At 46.9% G+C, this 20563-nt stretch overlaps 3 protein-coding genes across 5 annotated transcripts in view; 2 read left to right on the forward strand and 1 right to left on the reverse strand.

The window, feature by feature from the left end:
- Rapsn (receptor associated protein of the synapse) overlaps nucleotides 1–637 on the forward strand; it is a 10026-nt gene extending 9389 nt beyond the window's left edge. Inside the window, exon 8 of the mRNA XM_031370940.1 lies at nucleotides 363–637. Coding sequence (XP_031226800.1) covers nucleotides 363–435 — 73 coding nt within the window. The 3' untranslated portion in view covers nucleotides 436–637. The remainder of the gene's footprint in view (nucleotides 1–362) is intronic.
- A 9975-nt stretch (nucleotides 638–10612) lies between these two features.
- LOC116090457 (metallothionein-2-like) lies at nucleotides 10613–13029 on the reverse strand. 3 transcript variants are annotated; one of them, XM_031370949.1, is made up of 3 exons: nucleotides 12844–13029; nucleotides 11069–11180; nucleotides 10613–10963 (listed from the first exon to the last, which is right to left on the reverse strand). In XM_031370949.1, exons 1-3 carry the CDS (start codon nucleotides 12911–12913, stop codon nucleotides 10720–10722), a joined length of 426 nt encoding a protein of 141 aa, XP_031226809.1. In that variant the 5' UTR covers nucleotides 12914–13029; the 3' UTR covers nucleotides 10613–10719. The 3 variants fall into 3 exon arrangements, with proteins under 3 accessions (XP_031226809.1, XP_031226808.1, XP_031226810.1); XM_031370948.1 differs by having other exon boundaries at nucleotides 11069–11302; nucleotides 12844–12878; XM_031370950.1 differs by lacking the exon at nucleotides 11069–11180 and having other exon boundaries at nucleotides 12844–12940.
- Nucleotides 12993–18790, forward strand: Psmc3 (proteasome 26S subunit, ATPase 3). The gene is made up of 12 exons (XM_031370939.1): nucleotides 12993–13324; nucleotides 13588–13671; nucleotides 13992–14117; nucleotides 14499–14603; nucleotides 14690–14752; nucleotides 14976–15113; nucleotides 16188–16331; nucleotides 16442–16590; nucleotides 17306–17402; nucleotides 17530–17675; nucleotides 18409–18490; nucleotides 18607–18790. Exons 1-12 carry the CDS (start codon nucleotides 13241–13243, stop codon nucleotides 18715–18717), a joined length of 1329 nt encoding a protein of 442 aa, XP_031226799.1. The 5' UTR covers nucleotides 12993–13240; the 3' UTR covers nucleotides 18718–18790.
- Nucleotides 18791–20563: the final 1773 nt, after the last annotated feature.

A 20563-nucleotide genomic window follows, 5' to 3' on the forward strand; every position in this document is an offset into this window, starting at 1 on the left:
ACCAGGCTGGCCTCGAACTCAGAAATCCACCTGTCTCTGCCTCCCAAGTGCTGGGATTAAAGGTCTGTGCCACCACCGCCCAGCGAGGGGGAGTCATTCTTACCGTCATCCCCAGGGGAATTCTGAAAGGCCCCTTCAAGTCAGCTCCCAGGACTGACCAGGCTTGCCTTGGGGTGGCAGCAGATGCCAACTTTGCCACAGCCTGGAAGCCTCTGGTGCAGGGCAGGCCGGAAGTGAGCAGAGCCCGGGACAGCCTTCTCTTCCACTGGACAGTGGCCTCCTGGTCTGGAAGGGAGAAGACACAAGCTAGGGCCTGAGGTAAGTCTGCCTGGGTGAGTGAATGCAGCCCTCTGCCTCCACAGATGCCTGCAAAACAATGGCACTAGGAGCTGCCCCAACTGCCGCCGCTCCTCCATGAAGCCAGGCTTTGTGTGACTTCAGTGGCCATCTTGGGTTTCCACACAACCTCCCCTGGCCCCTTCTCCACCATCAATCTGATGAAATCCTAGGGTAGTGGTCAGGGCCTCCACAGTCAACTCAGGACCAGAGGCCTTCCTGCTGCTCCTCTGGGCCTAGCTCCCCTCCCCTGCCTCTTTATACGTTGTTCTTTATAGAAAAATAAAATGTTTGTACCTGGTGCTAGTGTTTTGACCCTACTTCCTCATATATCCCTCTCCAGACACAGCCTCACTGCATGGTGTGAGTCCCTCCAGCTACCTACCTTACCAGTTAAGTTACCCAGAGAACTGGAGACAAGATCCCTGTTGCTGAGATCACACACACACACACACACACACACACACACACACAGAAATGCACACTTGTGCACACTCTTGCACACACGCACACATGCACATGCATATACAGACACATATATACAGAGACACAGGCACACATGCACACACACCAGCACAAGGAGTTGGAAGGGAACTACTAAACAATAGGCAGGCCAGGCAGTGGTGGCACACGCCTTTAATCCCAGCACTTGGGAGGCAGAGGCAGGCGGATTTCTGAGTTCAAGGCCAGCCTGGTCTACAGAGTGAGCTCCAGGACAGCCAGGGCTACACAGAGAAACCCCGTCTCGAAAAACAAAAAAAACAAAAACAAAAAACAAAACAAAACAAACAAACAAAAAGAACCAATAGGCAGAATAGACAAGCAACGTGGAAAGTGCTAGAAACTTGTATGGACTGCATTGTAAACTTCTGCCTCACCAATATTTTTAAGCACTTTTATTTTGTGTGTGTGCACATGTGAGGGAGCATATGTGCTAGTGTGAATGTGTAGTTGGAGAACAATTTTGGGGAGTCAGTTGTGTCCTTCTACCATGCAAGGCCCTCAGGATGGAGCTTGGGCCCTCCAGCTTGGAGGCAAGTGTCTTACATGCCGAGCCATCCGGCTGGTCCCTACCTCACCCCTTTTTCAGGTGTTGTTGCTATTGGTTTTTTGAGACAGGGTTTCTCTGTGTAGCCCTGGCTGTCCCGGAACTCACTCTGTAGACCAGGCTGGCCTTGAACCTGTGTCTGTCTCCCAAGTGCTGGGATTAAAGGTGTATGCCACCACTGTCCAGCACTTAAAACAAAAAAACAAAATAAAACAAAAACAACAATAACAACAACAACAACAAAAACCAGGATCTCTCTGTGCAATCCTAGACTAGACTGGCCTTGTTTTGTTTTGTTTTGTTTGTGGAGACAAGAATCTCACTATGTAGTTTGGGCTGGTCTAGAAATCACCATGTAGATTCGAATTCACTAAGCTCCTGCTGCTTCTGGATCCTGAGTGTTGGAGTTAAGGACATTTGCCACCATCCCTGGCTCTTTCACTTTTTATTAGAAGGGGACTAATGACCACCTCCCAAAGGCCTCCCTACAAGTACCGCCATGTGGGGGATACAATTTCATTATGTGTATTTGGGACCAGGGGAAAAAGTGAGTGTATCTGAAGATAAGGCCTTGAATAAGAGAGCTAAATAAAGGCTGGGACGATAGTTCTGCTGCTAGAGTGCTTGCCTAGCATGCACCAGGTTCTGGACTTAATCCCCCAAACCACATTAACCAAGTTTGTATGAGGTAACACAAGAGGATCAGAAGTTCAAGATCCCCCTCTGCTGCACTGCAGAATTGAGACCAGCTGGAAATACTTAAGACCTATCTTAAAACAAACCAAGATGAGTTAATCAAGGTTGGTGTCCTATTTGAAGAAAAAAACGAGAGCTTCCCCATCTCTGTAAAAAAAAAAAAAAATCTATTTTTCCTTCTGGCCACTTAGTTCCCAACAATAACAACTCTGAGTCTAATTATTTATCATTAGATGCCTAGGCCAGAAGCCTTGACTCATTCCCTGACGAGCTCATAACTTATTAAACCCATTCAAACCATCCTATCTCTCACATGGCTAGTTACCTCTCCTTCAGTCTTGGCTTGCTCAGATGTACACACAAGCAAAAAACAAACAAACAAACAAACAAAAAACCCATTCGAGCTAATGAGATGGCTCAGCGGTTAAGATTGCTGACTGGTCTTCTGGAGGTCATGAGTTTGGATCCCAGCAATCACAACCATCCGTAATGAGAAACAAATAAAAACCTATGGGCTAGAGCAGAGCCAGAGCAAGTGAGGCAGGAGTGAGAGGGAGAAGGGAAGGGGGGGGGAACCCATTCATGTAAAAAAAAAATAATTAAAAAAAGAAAATTAGTGTCTGTGTTTAGATCACCTAGTCTATCTATGCTTGGGTTTGTTTTGTTTTTCCCTTAAGCCAGGCTGGCCTTAAACTCAGATCTCCCTACCTCTGCCTCCCCAGTGTTGGGATGTGCACCATGCCTGGCTCTGTGTTTTCGATAACATTCTTTATTTGTTGAGAATGTTAAACACATATAAAATATATTTTATCACACCCATCCCCAGCTCTCCGTTGAACTCCCTGTAGACGCCCTCCAGCATGTTGCCCTCCCGAGTTCATGACCTAGGCTTTTTCCCTTTTGGTTTTTTGAAATAATGCTTCACTGTGTACCTCTGGCTGGCTGGCCTGGAACTCACCTGGCTGGCCTTGAATTCATATAGACCTGCCTGCTTCTGCCTCTTGACGCTTCCTTTTTTTTTTTTTTTTTTTTTTTTTTGAAAGTGCTAGAGTTTTATTTAACAACATCTCAGGGGAAGCAAGCAGGTGGTGGAGGAGGAAGGATGTGAACAATTTGAATTAAAGCTATGTTTGTAATTTTTTGGCTAGATTCTATATTTGAACGGCATGGAGGAGAGGGAGATAAGGGGATGGAGAGTACTGGGAAAAGATTCCAAGGTCACCCTTAATGCTTGTATTGTTAGTATCACTGAGCTACCATTTCTAGGTGAGTATTTTACAAGCTGAACATCACTACAAAAACTTAAGGGAAAACAGTTTCTATAGCAACACTGTGAGCATTTGAAGTGCGACTAAATAATCCTTTGTTATAACCAAGGAATCTGGGATAGAAATTTTTTTTTTTTTAGATATTTTCTTTATTTACATGTAAATTTCTCCATTCCCAGTTTCCCCTCCAAAAAACAAAGAAACAAACAAAAACAACCAAAACAAACCCCTGTTGCCTCCCACTTCCCCATGCCTGCCACCCTGCCCTCTGACTCTTCCTTTTTTTAAATAGCCACTGAATCTAACTAGTGCTGCCCTTACGCACGTGGATATGGGGCCATCTACCAACATTTGGGTCACTTGTCAGCGGTCACACTCCTCCAAGGAAAACTAGCCATCCTTTTTCATAGCAGCCATGAAGGACCCGCAGTTCCTCAGCGAGAGGTGGGGGTCTCAGGAGCCCTTCCTCGTGCACCTATGCCGGAATTGTCCCTGGCTTGACCATGTGCAGCTCTTATACAGGTAATCACAGCTGCTGTAGGTTTTGGAGAGAGTGGCTCTCTCATGCTAGAATACAAGCATTTCCAGCTACCGTGGGAGACAAAGTCTCTCACTGGAACCAGGGCCTTACCAAGTGAGCTAGGCAGGCTGTCTTCTTCACTTGCAAGCTCCAGGGGCCTGCTTGTCTCCACCTCCGCCACGTGAGGTTTTTATAAGTGCTTGCCAGGGACCTGCTTGTCTCCACCTCCACCATGTGAGGTTTTTATAAGTGCTTGCCAGCACACTCAGCTTTGTATGTGGATTCTGGGAATGAACTCATGAGTCCTCATGCTTGCTTAACCATCCCCGTGCTTATGTAAAGACAAGCCTGGCGGTGGTGGCACAGGCCTTTAATCCCAGCACTCAGGAGGCAGAGCCAGGCGGATCTCTGTGAGTTTGAGGCCAGCCTGGTATACTGAGTGAGTTCCAGGATAGCCAGGGCTACAGAGAGAAACTGTGTCCAAAAACAACAACAACAACAACAAAAGGATTATAATTAGAAATATGGAAAAAACAGAAGAGGCTCAGTAGTATTGTATTAAATTGGTTTTTGTATTCATCATTGTGGAACTCCTGGGTTTCAGGAAATATAGCTGGAGATAGGTGGCTCAGTAGTCAAGATCACACATTGATCTTGTAGAGGACCATAATTTGGTTCTCAGTACCCACACTGGGCAACTCACAATCTCATGTAACTCCAGCTCCATGGGATCTAGAACCCCTTCTGGCCTCCATGTGCACTGACCCACATATGTACACACAGATACACACACACACACACACACACATACACACACACACACACACACACACCTTAAAGAAACAGTTAATTACAGGGCTACACATTGTTCTAAATGGGTATGTGTATGTCCAGCAGCCTGGAGTGCTGACATAGTAGTGGGCATACTTAGCACCCAGATCTTGACTTCTAAATAGAATGCACAAAAAAAAAAAAAATCAAGACCAAAACAAACAACAACAACAATAGCAAAACTAGCTTCTTTGGGGGACAATCTGTTCTAGCCCTGGACCATGGAAAGTACAAGGTGAGGCTGGAATATCTTATTCCAGAAAAACAAATGAAACAGAAGTGGAGGTGAGCCAGCTTGGAAGGGCTCCCAAAACCCACTGGTGGTGTCAAACCACCGCAACAATTTTTTTTTTTTTCGAGAGACAGGGTTTCTCTGTGTATCTGTACAGCCCTGGCTGTCCTGGAACTCACTATGTAGACTAGGCTGTCCAGGAACTCAGAAATCCTCCTGCCTCTGCCTCCCAATTGCTGGGATTAAATGTGTGTGCTACCACTGCCACAACATAGTTTCTTATAGCTTTGGAGACTTAAGTGTGGCATCAAAGTGGCAGACGATTCTAGAATTCTGCCTTACCATTGTGTCTTTATATTAATAGCCTTTTATGCCAGGCAGTGGTGGCGCACACCTTTAATCCCAGCACCTGGGAGGCAGAGGCAGGTGGATTTCTGAGTTCGAGGCCAGCCTGGTCTACAAAGTGAGTTCCAGGTCAGCCAGGGCTATAAAGAGAAACCTTGTCTCGAAAAAAACAAAAACCAAACCAAAACAATAGCCTTTTATCTGTGCTCCCAAAGAAGGAGAGGCACCCTTCCTTTCCCGAGTCTGTAAAGGTGAGTGCCCACCTCATCTAGCTCCAGCTGCCTCCCAAAGCCCTATCTCCACATGCCGTTACCCCAGGGCCTAGGACCTCAACATGACTATTTTGATTAACACAAAGGTTCTGTGCACATCAGTCACACCCTTTAATTCAACAAGGTAGATATGCTGATAGAATTAAAATTTGAGTTCATTTTTTAAAAACATTTATTTAGTGTTTGCATGTGCAAACACATACCACTATGTATGTGAAGTGTTAGGCTGGCCCTAGTCCTTACTCAAGAGGGAACCAGCCCCTTCAAGGAGATAAAAACTGCAGTTTCTGCATGTCTCAGGAGTCCAATCCAAGACCACAGCATCCTGATATCTTAATGCCCAGAGGTTCCCCACATCAGAATTTCTGTTTACAGCAGTTTGTTTGCAGCAGTTGCCTTCCCTTGATACTCTCCTGCCATTTCCCAGCCCGACTTAAACCGGCCTATAAAAACCCTTTTAGCATGGCTGCTCTCCCTTCTCTCAGAGACAGACCTCAAGCTCTTTGACTTCGGTGTGGCTCTGGTGATGGTGTGGCTCTGGTGACCTTGTTCTCCTGTAAGCCTTATCCCATGATGTAAGAGGACAACTTAAAGGGACTCGGTCCTCTGCTTCCATCATGGGGTCCTAGGCATCAGATTCAGGCCATCAGACTTGGGAGCAAGTGCCTTTACCTGCTGAACAATCTTTCCCCTTGGGTATTCATTTTTTAAAGGCAGGACCTTATTGTGTAGCTCTGGCAGGGCTAGAACTCACTATGTAAACTCAAATGCACTTAGTACTAGAATTAAAGATGTATGTGGTAAAAGAAGAAATTACTAGGGTTGGAATGTTGAGAATGCTTTGTATACATATAGATGTGTGTATGTATGAATATATGTATATTATACACACATGCATACACACATATATATATGTATATATGTGTATGTGCCAGGCATGATGACATAACCTGTAGCCCCAGCTCTTCAGGCCATAGGAAGATTGCTTCAGCTTGGGAATTCCAAGGAATATCCCACATTTTCACTTAAAAAAAAAAAAAGACAAAAAAGACATTTTTTTTAAAGAAGGAGTAGAATGGATCCGGAGTAGGCAGTCTCGGCAGGCCCGGTATTAGTATGGTTCTTAGGGGTCGTCTCACTGTGGTATTATTGAGAACTGACTCAAAAGAAGCAAGGAGAGCTGGGATGTATCTCAGTGGTGTAGGGCTTGTCTAGCACGTGCGAGGCCTTGAGTTCAAACCCCTAGGAAAGAGAAGAAGGTGAGAGAGCCAAGTGCTGTGGGCTGTGGCTGTGGCGTCACCACTCAGAAGAGTAAGACCAAAGAACTGCCATGAGATCGAGGTCAGCCTGGACTAGACCACAAGTTCCAGCCAGTTACGTTACAGAGTGAGATCCCGATTTTAAAAAATAGGGCTGGAGGAACTGCTTAGTGGTTAAGAGTGCTTATTGTTCTTCCGGAGGACCTGAGTTCAGTTCCCAGCACCCATTTTGGTGGCTCACAACCCATAACTCCTGTAATTCCAGCTCCACAGTGTCTGTCTGATCTCTGCCTCTGGACTTCTTAGGCACAGCATGATACAAATGAGAGTGCCTACACTTAAATAAAATAAATATTAAAAGAGGAAGAAAAATTAAAAATAGGGATCAGGTCTAGCAGCAAAATTATCAGAAAAGGATATTCTAGAAAAAAGGAACAGGGGCTTGCCTGATATAATCAAAGCACAGCATGAAGGCTGCTCACCATGGCTTGGAGCTGGGGAGTCCAGAGAGTCTAACATGCAGGGCTTTATAGGCTGTTGAAGGATTTGGGCTTTTAGTTAGAGAGACTGGCAGCTGCTGTGGAGGTTTTAGGCAGAGTGACATGATCCGAGCACTTTCAAAGGAATTCCACTGGTTGCTATGTAGAGAACAGATTAGGTACAAGACAACTGGCTTGGATGCTTCAAAACTGGCAGCCTGGGATAAAATGTGAGGTCTTGTTTAAACACACACACACACACACACACACACACACACACACACACACACACACACACACGCAGAGAGAGAGAGAGACAAAGTGAGAGAGGGGGGGCTTGCAAATGTTTGCAATTGGCAAATCTATATGAAAGACACAGATTTTCATTGTTCTTTCAACTTTTTACATATTTTTACCTTTTTTCCAAATAAAGAATTTTTCAAAATGTTAATTTTAGGAAATGTTACACAGAAACAGGGAGGGAGGGCTTGTGGATATATTTGGGAGAGGGAGAGATAAGAGATATTAAGGAATAGACTCGTGTGACAGGTGCCACATTTCGCAAATTGAAAGCAAGTTGGTGTTGGGATGTTGGTAAGTTGGTAGAGGGCTACCCTACATGAGGGAAGCTGTGGGTTTGATTTCCAGTGCTGCATAAGCTGCGTGTGGTGGTAAAAATATGTGTGTAACCCCAGTGCTTGGATGTAGGAGAACCAGAACTTCAGAGTCATCCATGACTACATGGTGAGTTCATAGACAGTGCACGTGCACACTCACGCACACGCACACACACACACACACACACATGCACACATGCTCGTGTGCACTCAGACAGTTGTGAGCCTTTATTATTAGCACTCAGGAGGCAAGGTAATTGGATCTCTATGAGTTCATGGCCAGCCTGGTCTACATAGTGACACCCTTTCTTAAAGGGGTGGGGAAGAGAATGTGTTTTGTGGCCTGAGCATTCTCCTGGGCTCTTGTGCAAACACTAGGACATATGTACCCAAGGAGTTTAACAGAGAAGACAAACAACCAAATCATCACACAGAAGATATATATGCCTGGTAAGTGCCCTGACGGGGAAGCTCAGAGAGCGTGGGAAACAGAGTAAGACTTGACTAGTCCTAGATGGTCAGTGAGGCTTTGCTGTTGTCTTAAAGAACACCAATATTCACTGATATTCAGTGGTGACAGAGTTATAGGAGGTGTAGAAATCTAGATGTGGGAGGAGTTACGGAGGGTCTGAGACACTAATCAAAGGGCAGAGGCCCAGGTACTGTGAAGAAAGATATGGCATGTTGGCAAGATGTGATCCAGGACCAGACTTGACTCTTTTTTTTTTTTTTTTTTTTTTGGTTTTTCGAGACGGGGTTTCTCTGTATACCCCTGGCTGTCCTGGAACTCACTCTGTAGACCAGGCTGGCCTAAGAAATCCGCCTGCCTCTGCCTCCCAAGTGCTGGGATTAAAGGTGTGTGCCACCACCACCCGGCCCAGACTTGACTCTTAATTCTGAGAAGGCTTTGCTTGTTTTTGTTTTCTTCTTGACAGAGTAGGTATTGTAACCACATCTAGCATGGGCCTGATGTCTCTGGATACTCCATGACAGATTACAGGAGGTGAATTTCATCCCAGCCTGAGGCTGTCATGGAGAAACATCGACTTTCTTACTGTTCTCAGAGAACATCCACATCCCAACCTGCCCCTTCTTCACCACAACTTTGTGATCAGCATGAGGTGACCAGAGCTGCCGAAGGACACTTGACTATCCTTTCCATTCCTGGTCCCTTCCTCAGGAGTTTAGGGTCAGAATGGAACTGCCCGGCCATTCCTGATGCCCTCCTGGCTCCAGCTTGTATTGGCACCAGTATGTTGACTGCAGGGCTTCCTTCCTCCCTTGCTCTGGGCTTTTTCTTCCCTTTCAAGGGCCCAATGGACCTGATTCCCCAAGCTGCTTTCTTTCTTCTTGAGGCCAGGCTCAGAATCTCAGCTTCCTGCTAGGATGGTTCCTAATTTTCCTCAGCACTGCAATGTTCTCAAACCATCTTTATTTTCCATCTTTTCCCAAACACCAAGAGAACTGCTCTCAAGAGAACTGATTGATCCAGCCATTCTTCATAAAGAGAAATCCAAATAGGCTGAGATCTTTCATCCTTTCCCGCCTCCTGCCCTGTATTCCCAGTGTGTGTGTGTGTGTGTGTATGTGCGATGAGTGTGTCTGTGTGAGCACACTCACCTGTGTGTTTGTGTTGAGAATGGGGGTTTAAGTAGTATCATCTTGCTCTTTGCCTCCTCTTACCCTCTGAGTGAGACAGGATCTTTCACTGATTCTAGTGCCTTGATTGGGCTAGACTGTATCACACAAAAAGATCCCCTCAAAATCTCTCTGTCTTAGTCCAATAAAAGGCTCTTTCTCTAACATCAATAAACTGTATACAATAAGAACAATTATGAAAACTATCAGGTAAGAGTCACATTCATGCTGGGCAGTGGTGGAGCACGCCTTTAATCCCAGCATTTGGGATGCAGAGGCAGGTGGATTTCTGAGTTCGAGGCCAGCCTGGTCTACAGAGTGAGTTCCAGGACAGCCAGGACTACACAGAGAAACCCTGTCTCGAAAAACAAAACAAAACAAAAAATCACATTCATTCATAATGTCCAATCCATTTGTATTTGGCAAACTTGAAGAAAATACCCCACTCTTTACTCTTTATTCTATCTTGGTGGGTACAAAGTTCTGTACCTAATTCACTTCTATCATAACTTGTATATATCAACCTAAAAACATCTTTTTAGACCTTAAAATCATTTTCTTTCTTTCCTAAAGTTTTATTTATTTATTATATGTAAGTACATTACAGCTGTCTTCAGACACTTTTTCTTCTCCATCGTTGCTCACTGCAGCCCAAAGATTTATTTATTATTATATGTAAGCACACTATAGCTACTATAGCTGTCTTTAGATACCCCAGAAGAGGGCAGCAGATCTCATTACAGATGGTTGTGAGCCAACATGTGGTTGCTGGGATTTGAACTCAGGACCTTCGGAAGAGCAGTCGGTGCTCTTAACCACTGAGTCATGTCTCCAGCCCCTTAAATCATTTTCTTTTTTTTTTTCCTCCAAATCAATGGCTTTTATTGTCAGTCATATGCTTTATAGAAAAAGGTGTGGAGATGGGGGCTAGAGAGATGGCTCAGTAGTTAAAGGCACTGACTGTTCTTCCAGAGGTCCTGAGTTCAAATCCCAGCAACCACATGGTGGCTCACAACCATCTGTACAGCTATGGTCTAGTCATTTATACACATAATAATAAATAAATCTTAAAAAAAAGAAAAAGAAAAAGAAAAAGGTGTGGAGAACGGGTCAGGGCTGTACAAAAACGGCTAGGCTCCTACATCTTCTATTTACAGAGTTGTGGGGATGCCCCCACTTCAGGCGCAGCAGCTGCACTTGTCCAAAGCCTCTTTGGAGACGCAGTCCTGGGAGCACTTCACGCAGCCCTGGGAGCACTTCGCATAGCCCACAGGGCAGCAGGAGCAGCAGCTTTTCTTGCAGGAGGTGCATCTGCATTGTTTGCATTTGCAGGAACCAGTGCAAGAGCAGGATCCATCTGAGGCACAGGAGCAGTTGGGGTCCATGGCGAGTGAAGGCGGTGGTTGAAGATCAACGAGATCTCTGTGTTGGAGTTTTAAGAGTGTGATCAAATCATTTTCTAAAAGCCTTCACAACTTAAGCTTAATGTGAGCCTGTAACTATCTAGTCTTCAACCCAATCAGATACCTGGGTAAACAGGAAGTACACAGCAACCAGCTTCCAAGACGATAGAGATGACAGAAACTGCTGGCTGCCTTGTCAGTCACCCAAGATTCCTCTGCAATGGTGGGGTACCTATCTTCGGCCGACAGGCCCAGAACTATTGTGAAGCAGGAGTTATGAAGGACTGACCTACTTGTCTTGGCAACCTTTGGCAGTCGACTTCTCTGTGTCCCGCTTGTCCAAGCTTTGGACATCATGCTGTCAGCAGTCAAGGCAAAAGGACATTTTTTTTTACCTGGTGGCTAGCTTTGCCACATTGGAATCAAACTCCATATGGGAGGGTTTTCAATGCCCACCATCTTCTTTGAAGTAATATTCAGGCAATGCCAGAAGCTGATGCAGCTCAATGTCATAACAAAAGCCTTGTTATTAAGACATCTTAAATGCCATATTCTCTTAAGTGTTTGAAGACCATCTACTACCTACCTAGAGTATGTGTGAATAGGCAAGCATTGCTTGTTTCTAGCTATTTACTATCTGTATAATTTTGAAAACATCTATAGGCTAAATAAAGCTTATTTCTGTAATTAACTAAACTAGTATCTAACATGACCATAACTGTGATTATTTATAGGTAACTAATTACTAACTTGCATTTCAAATTATCCTAAACAGTTTGTAATAGCAGCTTTCAAGGATTAGGGCTTTACATCACTTTTGTTTGTTTGTTTGTTTGTTTTTTGTTTGTTTTTTTTTTTTGAGACAGGGTTTCTCTGTGTAGCCCTGGCTGTCCTGGAACTCACTCTGTAGACCAGGCTGGCCTCAAACCCAGAAAACTCAGAAATCGGCCGGCCTGCCTCTGCCTCTCAAGTGCTGGGATTAAAGGCCTGAGCCACCCGGCTGGAAAGATGGCTCAGTAGTTAAGAGCTCTTCTGAAGGTCCTGAGTTCAAATCCCAGCAACCACATGGTGGCTCACCACCATCTGTAATGAGATATGATGCCCTCTTCTGGTGTGTCTGAAGACAGCTACAGTGTACTTACATATAACAATAAATAAATAAGTCTTAAAAAAAAAAAAAAGGCATGAGCCACCAATGCCCAGCTTTACATCACATTTTAAATGAGTTGTATCTATATAATACCTTAAACAAGAGTTGAAGCTGGGCGGTGGTGGCGCATGCCTTTAATCCCAGCACTTGGGAGGCAGAGGCAGGCAGATTTCTGAGTTCGAGGCCAGCCTGGTCTACAGAGTGAGTTCCAGGACAGCCAGGGCAACACAGAGAAACCCTGTCTCCAAAAACCAAAAAAAGAGTTGAAACATATATACAGTATGTTGTAACAAAAAGAACCTCCCTATGTGGACAGTTGGAGCTGCATTAATATTAGTAGAAGCAATGGTTTATCTGGGTTTTGTTAGGGTATTTTTGTTTAAGACTCACACTATGGCCAGAATAGCTAGAAATTCACTATGTATTATAGGTGGGCCTTAATATGCAGCAATCCTTTTGCCTCTTCTTTGCAGTGGCTCATTGGCTGGGATGACAGGCATGTGCCATCAAACTTAGCAGTTTCTTTTCAATCTCTCTCTCTCTCCCTCCCTCCCTTCCTTCCTCCCTTCTTTTTATTTCTTTTTTGAGACAAAAGTTTCTTTGTGTAGCCTTAGCTTTCCTGGATTCACTCTATAGACTAGGCTAACCTTAAACTCAGAGATCCGCCTGCCTCTGCCTCCGGAGTGCTGGGACTAAAGGCATTCGTCGCCACACTCGACATTTTGCAAATCTTTGAATTCCAAGTTTACCTGGGTCCTTAGATTGAACCTGCACCTGTGCGAACTCCTTTTCAGTTATCCGCCAGGCCAAAAACTGCATTTCCCGAAAGACTCCGCGGCTTCCTCCTTTCTCCCGCCTCTTCCGGTTGTGCAACCGGCCCCGCCCCGCCCGCGCGCCGACCAATAGCAGCTCACTCCTCGCTCCCGCACGAACCGGAGCAACCGGCAGACTACGGGGCGGGCCCTTTAGCCTCGGTTTGGTTCCTGGAGTCCCAGCCGCAGATTCGCTCGGCAACGCGGACAGAGCCGGTTCTGTCACGTCAGGAATCGCGGGTGAAGTTCTCCACGGGTGGAGAGAAGACGTTGAGACACAGGCCGCGCTGGGCTCCCTCAGGGGCTCGTGCGCACTCCCGGTTTCGGCCTCTCCATGCAGGAAATGAATCTGCTGCCGACGCCCGAGAGTCCAGTGACTCGGCAGGAGAAGATGGCGACCGTGTGGGATGAAGCTGAGGTGAGTGATGGGAGACCCGAGGGCGCCCCAAAGTTTGGGCTATAGGGTTAGAAGTTCTTGGAGGGCGGGAAAGGAGGTGGCTGGAAGTCCAGGTCCCGTCTGGCCTGGTCACAGAGCTTCTTGGGATGTGGGTAGAATTCTGTCCCGACTTCATCCTGCTGTTGGGATAAGGGATAAGGAAGCAGGCGGTGAGGGGGCTGTGGGAACGTGGAATGGCAGCCCGTAGTTACAGTAAATAAGTACTTCTTTCCTTCTTTAAACAGCAAGATGGCATCGGGGAGGAGGTGCTCAAGATGTCCACAGAAGAGATCGTCCAGCGTACACGGCTGTTAGACAGCGAGATCAAGGTGGGCTCCTGGTTCCCCTGCAGGCAGCAGAGTTCTCAGATCTCCGTTTTACAGATGAGGAAACTGAGGCTGAGAGAGGGATTCATTCACACACAAACCCGTGGAAAATACCTAGCCCTATCCCACAGCCATTTCATCAGGAAGTTTTCACACCGGTCTCTTGTCCAGATCTCTGCAGTTTGGACATGTACAGGCTAGACCTTCAGAAAGCCCTAGATCTGGTTGGGTGGGTCTCAGGGCTAACTTGGACCTCATCTATTATAGGCCCCTAATTGATGCAAGCTGAATCAGGGTTGAACATTTGTTTTCTCCTATCCCAGATCATGAAGAGTGAAGTATTGCGAGTCACCCATGAACTCCAAGCCATGAAAGACAAAATCAAAGAGAATAGTGAGAAAATCAAAGTGAACAAAACCCTGCCGTACCTTGTCTCCAATGTCATTGAGGTAGGGGTGTGTGTGTGTGTGTAGGGGAAGAGGAGGAGGCAGTGGGGCTTGGAGACATCTTGGGACGGGGGCCACAGGGTAGAGTATGTAAAAAGCTTTGCTTGACCTTACACTTCCTAGACATAAGTCTGCAAGGACCTTAGAAGTGTCACAGGTTTCAGCCGTTTTCTGGTTTGGTTCCTTCCTGGGGCAGGTGAACTTTGCAAACAGAAGCAGCCCCTCAACGAAGATGTTATCAACCCGATAGCACGTCAAATGTGCATTTATTAAGCTTAAGGCGGGAAGTAAGGCCTGTGGCCTTGTGGGCATAGGGAACTATTTGAGCACACACAGTAGTGGATTCTGGGAAGTTCAGGGGACTGAGCTTATTTTCCTTCTTAGTTGCTGGACGTTGATCCCAATGACCAGGAAGAGGATGGTGCCAATATTGACCTGGACTCGCAGAGGAAGGGCAAGTGTGCAGTGATTAAAACTTCTACCCGACAAGTAAGGTTGGCTCAGTAACATCCAGGGCAGGGGGCAGCACTGGGGAGTTTCAATGTAGCTATGACTGCCTGTAACTCTTCCTACAGACGTACTTCCTGCCAGTGATTGGGTTGGTAGATGCAGAAAAGCTGAAGCCAGGAGACCTGGTGGTGAGTGAGACCTGCACCCAGGCAGGGAGTCTCCAGTGAGCTTCTTGCACAAGTCACTGTTGCCTCTGAGCTTGCCACTGCTGCAGGGATTCTGTCTGCAGCCTCTTCGATTCTTACAATTTGCCAGTTCTGTAGCTTTCTGTTTAGACTACAAATGACTTGTCTCCCAGAGCATTAGGCAGAGCTGGGACAAACACGAAAGCGCGCCATGCTCTGTTCTCAGGGTGTGAACAAAGACTCCTATCTGATCCTGGAGACCCTGCCCACTGAATATGACTCTCGGGTGAAGGCCATGGAGGTGGATGAGCGGCCCACAGAGCAATACAGTGACATCGGGGGCCTGGACAAGCAGATCCAGGAGGTATGGGAAACAAGGCCACTGTCTGCAGTCAAGCTGGCCTTTTTAATTTTTCATCTAGTTGACCAGAGACCAGAGTGTATCCCTTACTGTGGGAAGGAAAAACAAAACAAACAAAACAAAACAAAGACAGTGTCAGATGCTCACAGCCTGGATTCCAGAGAGGTTGGAGATTGCCCAAGGCCACATAAAGGTCCAGAGCAAAAACTCCACCCAGGCTCCCAGTTTTTGCCCTAGTGTCTTCCTTCCCTCCCTCCTCCCTGTGTGTGTGGTGTAAGTGCTTGTGTAAGTGCATACATACACAGAAAATGTAAATACCCTGATCTTTACTCCACCCTTTTCCTATGAGACGTGGTCCCTCACTGTGCCTGGCTCTAGGCTGATGGTCAGCAAACCCCACTGATCCTCCTGACTCTGACCCACAGTACCGGGGTTATGGGCTTATGTTTTATAGCCTGGATTTTTACATGGTTGCTGGAGGTTTGTTTTTTTTTTTGAGACAGAGTTTCTCTGATAGCCCTGGCTGTCCTGGAACTCACTCTGTAGACCTGGCTGGCCTTGAACTCAGAAATCTGCCTGCCTTTGCCTCCCAAGTGCTGGGATTAAAGACGTGTGCCACCACTGCCCAGCTTTTAAATGATTTTTATTTATCTTATATATGAGTACACAGTTACTGTCCTCAACACACAGCAGAAGAAGGCATCAGATCTCATTACAGATGGTTACAAGCCACCATGTGGTTGCTGAGAATTGAACTCAGGACCTCTGGAAGAGCAGTCAGTGCTCTTAAGTGCTGAGCCGTCCCTCCAGCCCAGTGCTGGAGATTTGAACTTAGGTCTTTGTGCTTGCACAGCTTGCACTCTTACTATCTGAGCCATGGGCCTAGTGCAGACCAGTGTCCTTATCTTTCAGTTCTTCCCTGGCTGTCCTTAGGATGGGAAATGGGGACATTAATGTCTTTTTGTTGAGAGAGGAGAGAAGACTGTCCTGCATTAGAGTAGGAAAGATGCAGACTAGATTTGGGCTGTAGGATCCCTCAGGGCATCACTTTCCTCACCCAGGACTTCTTCCTGGCAGCTGGTGGAAGCCATTGTCCTGCCTATGAACCACAAAGAGAAGTTTGAGAACTTGGGTATCCAGCCCCCAAAAGGAGTGCTGATGTATGGGCCGCCTGGTACAGGGAAGACTCTACTTGCCCGAGCCTGTGCTGCTCAGACCAAGGTGTGTGTGGGCAGGGGGTGAGGAGGAGGTGGGGGTACTTGACGCTGTATGAAACAGACTTGATTCTTTGAGCCTCTCGTGCCTTTGGTCTGATCTGTACCTTCTCTCAGGCCACGTTCTTGAAGCTGGCAGGCCCTCAGCTGGTGCAGATGTTTATTGGAGACGGTGCCAAGCTGGTTCGTGATGCCTTTGCCCTGGCCAAGGAGAAGGCACCATCTATTATCTTCATAGATGAATTGGATGCCATTGGTACCAAGCGGTACGGGAGCGCTAGGGACTTCCAATGGTCCTTGGGGGTGAGGGGTGAGCTGGGAGCCCAACTCCAAGCTATGCTAAATTCTAGCTCTTTCCCATCCTGTTTCCCCCTGTCCTTGGGTAGTAACACTTCTATTTTTCTGCTTACTAAATTCTCACAGCTAACACCTTGCTCTCAAAAAAGAAATCTAGTCATTTCACATGTTTTCAAAGTCCGTCATACACTATTTAAAACCATTCCTAGGTCATCCCATTGCTCCTTAGCATAAATACTAGATTTGTGTGGCTCATTCTGCCAGTCTCATTCTGCCTCCACCCCCATCCTGGACACCCTCCCAGTATCCGATTGGTTTTAGCTCTTTCCACTCGTTGGGTGGTTGCCTGGCCATTGTTTTTAGACGCAAGAATCCTTCCAAAGGTTAGCTGTCTGGGTTCCTGATCCTAAGTATTTCTGAGCGAAGTTCTGTGGGATCATGCATAGCTCAGAGCCGCAGCCCTGGCCCTGGCCATTTCTGCTCACAGTTTGTCACTAGCCCAGCACTGATCCCAGAAGCCTCTGCAAGCTTTGCATGCTGCAGTTAATATACCGGTGAACCTTTCTCTGTATCAGTCCCTGGGCTGGGAGCCTCAAGGTGAGGCAACCATTTCCCTGGACAAGTTGGAATAGCTTATGCTTATGCCGTGATGCCACTGGCATCTCGGGCTCTTGTACACCGCAGCTTCGACAGTGAAAAGGCAGGGGACCGAGAGGTGCAGAGGACCATGCTGGAGCTTCTGAACCAGCTGGATGGCTTCCAGCCCAACACTCAAGTAAAGGTGAGTGAAGAAGGGCTCGGGCTCTGTCTTCCCCGTTCCCTGGCTGCCTCCTGTTACTGCTGTAACTTGGGCTTGTCAGTGTATGTCCCGCTCTTCTGTTCAGGTTGCTGCTCCCCCTCTTCCTTAGGTAATTGCAGCCACTAACAGGGTGGACATCTTGGACCCTGCCCTGCTGCGCTCAGGCCGCCTGGACCGCAAGATTGAGTTTCCAATGCCCAACGAGGAGGCCAGAGCCAGAATCATGCAGATCCACTCACGGAAGATGAATGTCAGGTCAGCTGCAACAGCTTTTTGAGCCCTCAATTTTTATGACTCCTATACTGTTGATCCATCCCCCCTCCATGCATGCACATAGCCTCTATTTCTCTCCGGCTGTCTGAGGTAGAGTTTTGCTGGGGCTCAGACCCTCCTGGGTGCTGTGGTACTCAAAGTCACCTGTGCTTCATCCTCCCATTGAAGACACATAGGCCTTCACAGCCCAGTAGATGGGCACAGCCCAAGCATGGCTTAGAACCTAACCAGGACCAGATGATCTGAACTCAGAGCTGTACTACTTTCAGCATGTGACCTAAACCTCTAAAGTATGTTGTTTTTGAAACTTGAGGATAAATCATTCCACTTTGAGCATTAGCCGTGGTGATGTCTTAGGCACAGTGCTTGGCGCATGAGGGCAGATGATGGGCAGCTACATTGTGCTGGCTGATACATGGCTTCATCAGGAGTCATATTGTCTTGTCTATATAACCTCATGTTCCCAGCCTCAAGGCAGACTTGCTTCTTGGGATCTCAGATGCAGGGTTCTAGAAGGCTGGTGTGTCAGAGGTCCTGTAAAGAGCTTGTCCAATCTCATGTATGCTGAGAAGAACAGTCAGGGTGGATAAAGATTTACCTGCCAGCAGAAAGCAAGTTGCTTTTATTGTTTGATGGGTACATAGTAGGACATCTTCCCTTTGCTGTTCCCTCCCCTCGACTAATCCAGTTCTGTGGTGTCTTGTCCTTTCTCCAGCCCTGATGTGAACTATGAAGAGCTGGCTCGTTGCACTGATGACTTCAATGGGGCCCAGTGCAAGGCTGTGTGTGTGGAGGCGGTGAGTGGTCAGGGTGGGTGGGTGGATTGTTTCAAGCCTTGCCCTTTCAGGAACCCATGCTTTTGGAAGTTGGAAATGCATGGAGGCATTCTAGATCATATCTATCCTGGCTGCAGGGTATGATTGCACTGCGCAGGGGTGCCACGGAGCTTACTCACGAGGACTACATGGAGGGCATCCTGGAGGTTCAGGCCAAGAAGAAAGCCAACCTACAGTACTATGCCTAGGGACACCTCTAGTCTGTCCGCTGGTCTGTAGGCTAAAGTTGATAATAAAAGGTGTTTTCTGTTCCTTGCCACAATCTTTCTCAGCCTCCGTGGACTCTGGGTGGGAGTGGAATGTATGGAGAAGGCCTTTTCCTGGGGAGCTACAGCCTCAAAAATCCTATAGATGGCCATGGGCCCCAAGCCAGCTGAGTGAGGCCCCAAGGCAGGGAGGTACAGGGCACAGCTGTTGCCTTGAGGCCTCCCCAGTCCTTCCTCCCACAGTCTCCTTACGTCTTCTCTCCACTGTTCATTGCCATAGCTCTGACCTTTTTAGAGTCCAGAGGGAAGAGGCCACTTTGCATTTTGGTACTCTAGTTCTTGTCTTGTGAAACCAACATTTAGGGTTTTAGTTGGTGAAATAATCCCCTAGTCTTGGCTTTTAGGCCACATGTTTCTCCATGACTTTATTAGCTCTTTTCATTTTTTCTGGTTCACAGAATAACCTTTAGCAAGATCCACACTGTTTTCTCACCAACCGAGTTCTGCATCTGCCCAGCTCTGTCTGGAGCCCCACAGCCTTCCGTCTGCTGTGGTCTTGCCAGCCCTGTTCTTGCTACCCAAGTGCAGAGGTCACAGGCATGTCCCACCATTCCCAGTTTTATGTGGCACTGGAATGGATGTAGGATTTAGTATTTATTAGGTAAGGACTCTACCAACTATAAGGTACATTCCCCAGCCCTAAATAGGTCTTAATGCATAACTTATCAGGATCACCACTGGGTGTCTGTGTATTTACCTGGATTCTGGGAATTGAACTCAGGTTATGCCATGAGTGTGTTTATCCACAAATCCATCTTACTGGCCTGGGTGTCCTCATTTTACAGGTGCAATTAAGCAGCTGGGCTGAAAGTGCACTGGAACTTTATGTAGACAAGGTTGGCCTTGAACTCAGAGGCTTGTGGCCCCTGAGATTAGTTTCAAGAGTGCTGGGATTAAAGCTGTGTGCCACCTTGTCTGGCCCATCATTCAACTTTCCATTGAGCTGTTTTACCAGTGGCTTTGGCAGCCTTGAAAGACCTTTCAAAGTTGTTAGTCATCAAAAAATTTCCACTTTATTGCCAAAAAGGGCCAAAAAAAAAAAAAAAAAAAAAGGCAAGCCCTGCTGCTTCCCTTTCTTCTTTCCTCTTCCCAAGCGGACATGACTAGTAAGCTATAGTCATGCCATGCGGGCCACCTTGCTAGCTCTCTAGTTTTACCCTCCCCATGTTGCTCCTTGTTGATCATGGTGTGGCTCCAGGCACTCAACAGCTATAGTGTGATTTTGTCCTCTGCCCTACACGTAGGACAAAATCCTGCACATCCTGTCTTCTTAACCAGGTGGGATTTGCTCTTGGCCATGAAATGAGTCAGTGCAGGTACCACCCTCACCTTCCCTTCCCCTCACAGTATTACAGGATCCTCTTCTACATACTTTGGGGCTGAATACAGTGGTGGATGGTAATCCTTGGCATGCGTTTGTCAGCTTCCCAGCAGGGCTTCATGCCACAGTCCTCAGTGAGCACCTGCTGACATGAAAGACAACTGGGCTTGGACCTTTCAGGCCTAAGGTCCTTAGACAATTATCTTAGTCAGCTAGGTGAAACAGATCTCTTGTGCTGATGGGGACACTGGCAGCTGAGCATTCCCAGCTAAGGCCCTGGCAGATTTGGTTTCCCACCTTCTTGCTCTGGACTCAAATGTGCACCACACAGATGGTTTGTCCCAACCAGTGGACTGCTGAAGGCTGTTTATTGGCTGGGAAAAGTGGATAGGATTCTCCTGCAACTGCTGATGGAGATGCAGTGCCCCCTGCTGTGTGAGGATAATG

The sequence above is a fragment of the Mastomys coucha genome, unplaced genomic scaffold (assembly GCF_008632895.1).
Source record: "Mastomys coucha isolate ucsf_1 unplaced genomic scaffold, UCSF_Mcou_1 pScaffold15, whole genome shotgun sequence".
Taxonomy (NCBI): domain Eukaryota; kingdom Metazoa; phylum Chordata; class Mammalia; order Rodentia; family Muridae; genus Mastomys; species Mastomys coucha.